The sequence below is a fragment of the Talpa occidentalis genome, unplaced genomic scaffold (assembly GCF_014898055.3).
Source record: "Talpa occidentalis isolate TD23 unplaced genomic scaffold, MPIMG_talOcc4v2.1 talOcc4.14, whole genome shotgun sequence".
NCBI classification, from domain to species: domain Eukaryota; kingdom Metazoa; phylum Chordata; class Mammalia; order Eulipotyphla; family Talpidae; genus Talpa; species Talpa occidentalis.
Window position 1 is genome coordinate 21,913,118 of NW_023601433.1, and position 9,616 is coordinate 21,922,733.

At 51.2% G+C, this 9,616-nt stretch overlaps 1 protein-coding gene across 1 annotated transcript in view; it reads left to right on the top strand.

Annotated features, from left to right (window-relative positions):
• The window catches only part of GALNT2 (polypeptide N-acetylgalactosaminyltransferase 2), a 181,708-nt gene extending 172,449 nt beyond the window's left edge, over positions 1-9,259 (top strand). The window contains exons 15-16 of the mRNA XM_037510181.2: positions 2,431-2,550; positions 6,564-9,259. Of these exons, the coding sequence (XP_037366078.2) occupies positions 2,431-2,550; positions 6,564-6,719 (276 nt within the window). The 3' untranslated portion in view covers positions 6,720-9,259. The remainder of the gene's footprint in view (positions 1-2,430; positions 2,551-6,563) is intronic.
• Positions 9,260-9,616: the final 357 nt, after the last annotated feature.

Consider the following 9,616-nt stretch of genomic DNA (forward strand, 5'->3'; position numbering starts at 1 on the left):
AGAGGGTGAGTGACGTGTCGTGGCTAAAACCAGGGCCCAGGGCTCTGGAAGGGTGAGCTTGGGGATCTAGTGTCTGAGGGGTGAGCAGACACACAGGAAATGGCAGATTTAACAGCGGTGCTTTTTAAGAGTGGCAGCTCATAAAAGCATTTCTTAAATATTTATGAACTTTCTTACAAATTCAGTTCATTGAAATGCAACAGAAGAACAAAGTGACAAATAGCTCAGTTGTTTGCATAGCTGAATTAGTTGTTCTGGAATTCAGTGTAAAGTCTGCTATAAAATAATTAAGCACACAATAGCAAGAAGTTGTAGAAACATTCAGACGTGAGCTTTAACTGCGATCAGCAAACTTTCCAGCCCCTCCTTCCAACCCTCGAGGGGGTGCTTTGCGGTGGGCATGACACAACGCGTGGAGGTGTGGTGATCTCAGTGAGTGAGAAGGGCCTGGACACGCTCCTTCTGGGATCTGTGCACCTCAAATGCCATCCTAAACTGAGGGGACGGGGAGTATCTGCTGGTGCTTTGAAAGCACCACTGTGGGGTGGCTGTGGCAGTGGCCGGCAGCGGTAGCACCAAGCAGACAGATTCGTCCCCAGGGTGCTCTGTGGTTCTCAGTGCCAGAGCCGCCATCAGGACAGATGGAGACAGGCAGCAGGCACTGATTTGGGCGGCACGACAGAAAGCAGACCAAGCAGGTTCCTCTCCTTCAGGGCGTCCAGTCTTTCACAGGCTATTTGTCGGTTTGCCAGAGAGAAACATGGCCCACAGTGTTGACCTAATCCATTTGACCTGAAACCATCTTTTCATAGAATTCCTCAGAGTACCCTTCGAGAAACACTAGTCAAAAAGTGAGAACATTGATGCCCAGGAAGGTGAGGGGATCGCCCGAGTCTCACTCTGTCAGGGGAAAGGGAAGCCTGCAAACAGGCTGAGGGGGTTTGCCAGACCCTGCACCCCTGCACCTGAACCCGCCAGGGCTGACACCAAGCGACTTAGGTACTCAACAGTGAGGCATCTTTAAAAGATGATTTATTCCTGGGCCTCCCCTGGTGGCGCAGCGGTTGAGCGCTGGGCTGCGAGGCTGCCCACAGCCTCTGCAGTGCCCGTTCGTTCCCCGGCCGCTGGCGAGGGTCCCGCACAAAAAAAAAAAAAGATTTATTCCTTTCCTCTGACCCCTGAGAGCAGAGAAAAGAAAAACAGTTTCTCCGTAGCAATCGGTTGTCCTTAGAGTCACGTAGTACATTTATTCTTGTGTTAGCATCCTCTTCCCTGGAGAGAGGGCTCCCTGGGCAGGGCCGTGCTTGTCTGTCCCCTGCATGTGTGAGAGTACCAAGTCCTTACAGGGGTGAGTGGACACTCTTGAGTGGGTGTATGAACAGCTTTGCTGGGCATATGCAAAAAGGGACCCAGGACTTGGGGGCGGGGTGTCCCTGTGGGATTCTCAGTGGTTAGGGACCTCTGCTCTAGATCTGGAGGGTTCGCTTGACTGTCCTTCTCTGAAGGGCCCAAGTTCTACAGTGAAAGTCAGAAGCCTCCCTTCAGTCCCAGCTGTACCCCTACCGAGAGCAGGCGTCCCGCCTCCCCTGCCACCTGTGGGCACCCTTACCTGTCTCCTCCTTCCTCCCGCTTCCTCCCTCCCGGTGGACGTGCTTCATGTTCAGAATAAGTGGTCGTGCTCTCAACCCTGTCTCAGCCCATCAGGGTGTGTGCTGCTTTTAAAATCTTGGGTGAGTTATCTTAGCACTCCGTGGCTCCATTTTCTCATCCATAAAATGGAAAGAATAATAGCCTCTCGTGGTGCTGTTGTATAAAGGGCTTAAAGTAGTACTTTGCACACAAAAGGCACCCGTCAGTGTTAGCTGTGTGGTGTGTGTGTCCAAGTACATAGATGCCTTCCTAGGGGTCTCACAGAACTGCAGGAGCATCAGTGGGTCAACGTAATGCTCAGTTATGAGGCTGTACACTATATGCTTTGTTTCAGCAGCCAACATTACAATCCACGTCATGAATGTTTTCCATGCTCTGTTGGGATGACAGAGTTGTTCCAAAATAAGGTGGGAGGGAAAGTTGACCTTGAACTCTCCACCTCATGGGCACACAAACTTGAGCTGCCATGTTTACAGCTCACATTCAATTATGGAAAAATGGGCTTGATGTTCTACATTTGTATTTAGAACCAAAATAAGAGTTAGTCACTTGGGTCCTCAGAGCATTTTTGAATGTCAGTCGGTCAGTGTAGTGCTCAATTGTGACCCCCTAGTAACCCCCAGCCACAGATTTACTCACAGACACAAAGTCATTGGTTCTGACTTGGTTCAGAGGTCCTGGGTCTTGGCTGCCCAGTGTCACCCATTTCCCTTATTTATCCATTGCTTTGACTTCACAACCCTGCATGCAGCGCGCCTCTGCATCTGTTCTGTGTTCCAGGAATGGGCCTTGACAAAGGAGAAGTCAGTGAAGCACATGGACCTGTGCCTGACCGTGGTAGAGCGGGCGCCCGGCTCGCTGATAAAGCTGCAGGGCTGCCGAGAAAACGACAGCAGACAGGTATGGTCCTCAGGCCCCGAGAGCCCAGTGCCCCCAACCCAGGCCAGCCTGTGCTCCAACTGGTCAGCTGTTGGGGCCTCACTTGGTAACTAGACTGAGGACAGGGATTGTATTTTGTGATTGTTCAGCTCCCAAAGGGCTTGTAAAGACCTGCTCTGAGCAGGCACTGGGGTGTGACTGCAGGACATCTCTTCCTCCTGGTGGGTGCCAGGTAAGCAGTGTTGGTGGCCCCTTTTCTGGAAGTTTATTGATAGCAGCCATTGTGCCCGGCACCTGGATGTAGGTACCCTGTAATGCTGAAATGTTTGGTGGTGTCAGTGAATACCAGAGAGTGGGGATACTGGGGACTGGTGCACACATGTTTAGCACTGGACAGTGAAATGGAACCCTGTAACTCCGCCTTGTCAAACCCCCTGGAGGCACAGACCTCAGGCCCGGAAGCAGGCAGTGGCCACAGCAAAGCAAGGCCCAAGGCCCCCAGCTTCTCTGTAGAACCGAAAGCAAAGGGCAGGTCACTTGGCTCAGCCAGGGAAGATGCCAGTCTAAAAGAGTACAAGTTCTGTTTAAAGCTTTATTTAAAAAATGAAAGTGTTTGGTCTGTGCAGGGCATCTCCCTTGCCGGGCTCTGCTCACTTTCACAGTCCTCAAATGCCCATCTGTGCTGATGATGCAATTTCATGACTGTGGTACCTTAGTGCGTGAGAGTCACTGAGAGCTGCTTCCCCTTGGGCCCAGGCCACCTGCAAGTCAGGCGTGGGATGAGCCTGGTATTAACCAGTTCTTACTCAGGATGCCTCAGCATTTCCCCAGGACGTAAGGGGGCAGGAGCGTCTGTGGAGATGCACAGGAGACGAGACAAAGTAATGACTTTATCTGATCTCTAAACCTTTAAAAAACAAAAGCACGGAGGCTGAATTTCAAGAGCCATCACTGATACCCCTTAAAGATTCACGTCATGAAATGGAAAAAGACTTGCCAACAGTAGGCTTTTCTAGATAGGTGTATATCAGTGAGGATCTGTTCTTTGAGAACCCCTAGACTTAGCCCATTAGAGAGGGGTGTGGAGGTCACCCCTTCTCTCATTAATCTGCCCCCTTCACTACAGTCCTCTCAGACTGTTATAGGACAGGGAGGGGGCAGCCCAAACCCCGCAAACCTGCCTATTCTAAATGGGTTCTGCCATCCGCCGCATCAACACAAAACATAGGAGACTTTAATGGGAAGGAACTTTAATAAAACTAGGAAACAATACAGGTAAGGCAAAGAGTCTAGTTTCTAAATCAAGTACCCAAGTTACCCGTCCCCTTGTGGGTAAAACTCCATCCAAATGGGATTGGCCCAGAGCAAGGCCCCAGAGCCTGCCACAAGTCTAAAGCATCTTCCAGTGGGGACCCACAGAAAAGGGTCAGAAACAACCAGACAAGCCCAGAAGGAAAAGAGCAAAATCAACATCAAGATAAAAGCTGCCATTGTCACCTCCCCACGGGTCTCACCCACATCTGTGTTACCCAGTCCACGACCAAAAGACAAGCGCAGTTTCTTCACGTGTCTCTAGGCTCCATGCGCCTCCTCCAGGTCTCCTTCTGGCTCTATCCTGCTCCTTCTCCTCAGTCTCCTCTGCATCCTCTTCTCTTCCTGCTCAGCTCCACCCTCCCTTGGGTGGGGCAGGGAACCTGGAACCTCCGCCTTTCCTGGGGACTACCCTGTTACAAGACCAGTGGAAGAAAGCTGCCTAGGCTGCCTTCCAGAGACTGAGGAGGGGGGTGCTTATTTTTTGTCAGGCCCTCCATTTAGCTGATGCTTTGATACATGACAAGCAGAGCCCCCTCCAGAGAATGGAATCAGATTCCATTCATTCCACATTCTTTGTCAAGCTGATTCCTGGCCACTCAGAGTGACACCTGGATGATGGCAGCCACATACACACTTTACATGACAATGGAGGAAAACAGCATGAAGAATGACTGACAGGAAAGAGGGAACCAGAAATGAAGAGGGGATGGTGGGCAGGTAGTGATGGCCTCCCCGGCTCACCTGATGCACTGAATTTCACTGTTGGCAAAAACTGCAGTTAGCAGGCCAGAGTAAACAAGTATCACCAGGTCCTTATGAGAGCATCCTCCTCGCAGAGATGATCCTGCGTTAGCTCCCAGGGGCACCAGACTCCTCTCTGCTGGCTCTGCCTCCTTCCCCACCTCACTCATCTGCCCTTTGAGAAAAGGTTCCTTGGTTAATTTTATCTTGAAACTGGAAGAAATATTTGGTTTCCAAGCACGTCTGTGTGTCCGTGTTATGTGTACATTTGCAGAGTCAAAGGGGAAAGGGAGGCAAGAGTAAGAAAATTTAATTCCACGGTGTCAGAAGGATTTGCAGAAATACTTACGTAAAGGAGCTTTAGTGCACACAGTGTAAAAAATTAATTAGAATCACAGACTCCATTAATGAAGGGAGAGCTTTGGGGAGAAAAAAATGTGTTAAGTATTTTTTTTAAGAACGAAGATTTTTACATAGGGATAAACAACAGGATGGGAAGTTCTCAGATTTCTTTCAGGCTGGGATTTGGTCATTGTTTTTGGCCTGGTTGGTTGGGTGATAGTGTAACAGGGTGGTCCCCAATAAAAGGGGGAGGTTCCAGGTTCCCTGCCCCACCCAAGGCAGGGTGGAGCTGAGCAGGGAGAGAAGAAGCTGCAGAGGAAACTGAGGAAGGAAGGAAGCAGGATGGAGCCAGGAGACCTGGAGGAGGCGCATGGAGCCTAGAGACACGTGAAGAAACTGCGCTTGTCTTTTGGTCGTGGACTGGGTGACACAGATGTGGGTGAGATCCGTGGGGAAGTGACAATGGCAGCTTTTATCTTGATGTTGATTTTGCTCTTTTCCTCCGGGACTTGTCTGGTTGTTTCTGACCCTTTTCTGTGGGTCCCCGCTGGAAGATGCTTTAGACTTGTGGCAGGCTTTGGGGCCTTGCTGGGCCAATCCCATTTGGATGGAGTTTTACCCACGAGGGGATGGTAACTTCGGGTGCTTGATTTAGAAACTAGACTCTTTGCCTTTCCTGTATTGTTTCCTAGTTGTATTAAAGTTCCTTCCCATTAAAGTCTCATATGTTTTGTGTTGATGCAGCAGATGGCAGAACCCATTTAGAGCAGGCAGGTTTGCAGGGTCTGGGCTGCCCCCTCCCTGCCCTGTAACAATAGGTGAGTTGAGTTGAGTTGTTTGCTGGGTTGATTGGTGATCGAATTTGCTTGGTTGGTTGGTTGAGTTTGGCTGGTTGGTTTAGCTTGAGTGGGGTGTACATTTAGGAAGACTATACTTTGCAGGTGCCATGTTTAGAACTCAACAGATAATACTTGGCCCCTGCCTTGCAGAGTTCTGGGAGACTCAGGGATGACTGAGACAGGCTTCTCACACCTACCAAGGAGCCCACAAGAAGGCACTATATAGAAAAGAATAAGCTTTTCAACATGATGCTCTGTCCTCACAAGCGTCTTTCCCTCCATTCTGACCTGACCATTCCTCTGGTTCAGCTGAGCATAAGACCTAAGCAGGAGCATGGGGATGCCCACACAACAGCCTTGGAGCAGGGCTGCCTCGAGCTGCTGGGGCCAGCGTGGGGCCATTAGAGCTGGCTCAGCTTCCTGTGACTCCTTTATCGGGGTGAAATATCATTAGAGGAGGCTCTCTTTACAGGAAATTCCCTGCCCCCTTTGTCACTGAGACCAGGTAATTGCTCAAGACACTCAGACTTGGCCAAGGGGACACCCAAAGGGACATGTGATTGTAGAAGTGTCTCTCCATGGGGCCCAGAAACAAGTTTAGGGTACAAACCAAGACAACTTGGGTTTCTTTCCTGGGCCATCAGCGCATGTATGGCTGGTTTGTCTTGGGACTATTATCTCCTGTCCCTTGTTTTCAGAGACCAGAAAAAATGTTTGTTTTTAATGTCGTCAAAGGACCCTGGAAACAGACTGTGCTATGCTCATGTGTTTGTGCTCCCATGCTACTGTGTCTTGCAGAAATGGGAGCAGATCGAGGGCAACTCCAAACTGCGGCACGTGGGCAGCAGCCTGTGCCTGGACAGCCGCACGGCCAAGGCCGGGGGCCTGAGCGTGGAGGTCTGCGGCCCTGCCCTGTCCCAGCAGTGGAAGTTCTCGCTGAACCTGCAGCAGTAGGAGAGCCGGGGCCAGGCGTCCTTCTCCCGCACCATCCGACTGAGTTTGATGATCACGTTCTTGATTATGTTTCTTAAACTTTCCGCGAAACTATATACCTCAGTATTCCATCATGGTCTGAAAGTCGGAGAACTTCAGCAAGGCCTGGGGGACCAGGTGGGCCCAGCGGAGGCAAGAAAAGAGAACTGCTCCTCACCTCACAGGACGCAGACAGCACCCCCTTCTGGAGGCCACGCCACCCCCTTCCTTCCCAGCCTCCACAGAGCAGCACCCCTGGCGACAGCAGCAAAAGGAAGAGAAGGACCCGAGGCCTGTGCGGTGGAGGGAGGGAGGGAGGGAAAACGGGGCGTGGCTGCCATCCCGCAGCCAGGAGATCTCTTCCTAGATCTCCATTTTTGACCCCATGGGAATCACGTGTGGTTTCCGCAGAATCGAATCATGTCACTTTGTCCGCAGGTTTACGTGTGTCCCTCCCCCCGCCCCGTTCCCAACTGTCTTCCTAGCACAGACCCCTCTTCCACATGATGTACTTGCTATATTTGAATATGAACTTTTCTATGGTGGGACACTAAATATAAATATATATATAAAGAAAGAATGTACGGTCAGTTCCCTATGGTTTCTGTAGGTCACCTCATCTTGTAAATTCCCCACAGAGCAGTTTGCAGCCGAGGAGGGAGTGGGACACTTCCAGGTCAGGCTCTTCCAGAAGGAGGACATGGCCTCCTTGGCCCGCTGGAGCCTTATCTGTGAGTAGGTGCTACTGCGGCCAGCCGGGGTCTGGACAAGCGTGCCCCGGAGGCTGGCCATGCCCGGCGCCCCAGACTGCCACCCTCAGGCCTGGGCATCTGTCCGGCTTCAGCTTGGGGAGTCACTGCTGCGTGTTGAAATATTCTTTCCATGCCCTTGGTGTCTGTAAACCTGGTTGGGCTACTTACTTTGACATATGTTGCTTTGGGTCTTTTTAAATTCAATTTCTTTTCTCTAAGGAAAAAGAAAGCCAATCCCACAGCTCCCGTGAGAGTAGAAACCACTGGGCTCCCTGGGGGCTGGCAGTGCCGTCTCGGGGCCCTGCACCCTGGCCTGCCCTCTCAGGCCCAGGGGACGGTCTCAGGGTCAAGAATAGGAAGGCTGGAAACCCACAGCACCTGGTCATTGAGGATTCAGGCCATGAATTGGGGGTCTTGTGGTTTAGGAAGCAGGTGTCAGTATAAACTGTGAGACAGTTAAAAACTAATTATAGTAACAGGAAGAGATGCCTGGGTGTCTTGCCTCGATGCCTGTGAATGTCCCTCAGAGCCCACCTGCCTTTGCTGTGCCCCCACATGCAGTGACAGACGAGCCCCTGCAGAGCAGTGCCTCAGTCATTCATGTGGTCACTGCCCTCCTGTCTTCTGCATTCCTCCCTCACGCCCGCCCCTGCACACATATCCTCGGTCTCAGCGAGGAGCCCCGTGCTGCATCATAAATGCAAACTTTCAGCCCTTTGGGAGGGACTGAGAGGTCGCAGAGAAATGGCCTCAGAAGATTCTGGGTTGACACTGCTGAGTGCTGCTCTTACCAGCCTGCTCTTCTAGGAGAGGGGGCGCTGCCACAGGCTCGCCTGAGTGACCTCTTTGACAGCGGGCTCAGGCACGCGGTGTGGCTGGTGACTGTCCCACGTCCTCATCCTTCACGCCCCTTGCCCAGTAATCAGGTGCATTTAGTGGACAGAGAGGCTATAGCTGATGAACTCTGCACACTTCTCTCTTAGGGGCTGATCTTAAGACCGGTAGGCTCCTGGGGACAGCCCTCGGTACCTATGCGGAGCTGTCCATCACAGGGGTGGGAACCGGGTCGTGGTGCAGGCGCCCTCAGCCTGAGCACCCAGTTCCCTTGTCAGCGCCTGTCACCTGTGAGCTTCTGCTGCTGTTGCAAAGAAAACAGTCGCCGGGATACAAGCAAATTTGGCTTTGATGTAAAACAAATTTTAATCTGGTCCTTGAGGAATCCTTCGCCCACTCACCTCCACCCAGCCTGGAAGTCTCACCAATCTTTGTACGATCGGGTCAGGGTGCCCAGTCAGGGGGGCAGCACTGTCCCTGAGCTGAGGGGGCAGCGGCCGGGGTGGTGCAGGCCGGGGGGAGCGGAGGGAGGCCGGGCAGCCCTCTCAAGGCGAGCTATGTTTACATGACACGGTGTGCCAAAGTGACTTGCTGTGGTTGCGTTATTTTTTAGTCACCGGGACGATCCCATCTTCCCGCTCCCGTTTTTACAAGATGCTTTCCTAAGAGCCCTTTGAGCAAAGTGTGGCAAAGTCAGCTGTCTTCTCTGTGGTGGTCTTTTCTTATGTCTTTATCATAAAAGCTACAATGACAGTCTCTGTGAGTATGTTTTGCAAATTCAAAATATAGTTTGGTAATTTTTTTTCCAGTTGATTTTTAAAAAGAACTGCTGTACAGAGCTTGTACTTTGTCCATTTTATAGATGGAAACCATCCTTGAAAATTGTTTAACTTAAATAAAGAGAAGATACTTTATAGATAAAGCTCTTAGTGGCGGCTGTTGTCATTCCTGGCCCGGACAGGATGGATGTGCCAGCGTTTGAAGACGGCGGTCGCACGCACGCTGCTCGGGGCCGTTCTATTACAGTCTCTTATCACACTTTTAAAATGCATTCACCTTTTACTGCTGTGCCCTTTGGTGGTTTATTCTTATTTGTAATAATAATTGTTATCGTTCGTGGAGTGTTTATGACATGCCAGGCACCGAGCCAAGCCCTTAAATACATTCTCATTGTCTCCTCACTGTGGCCTGTGAGGTAGCATTATGTGCTGCATTTTACAGCTGACTGGGGAAGCTGCTGCTTGCAGCCTAATCCTGCTCAAGGTCACAGCACTGTAAGTATTTACCTGGAGC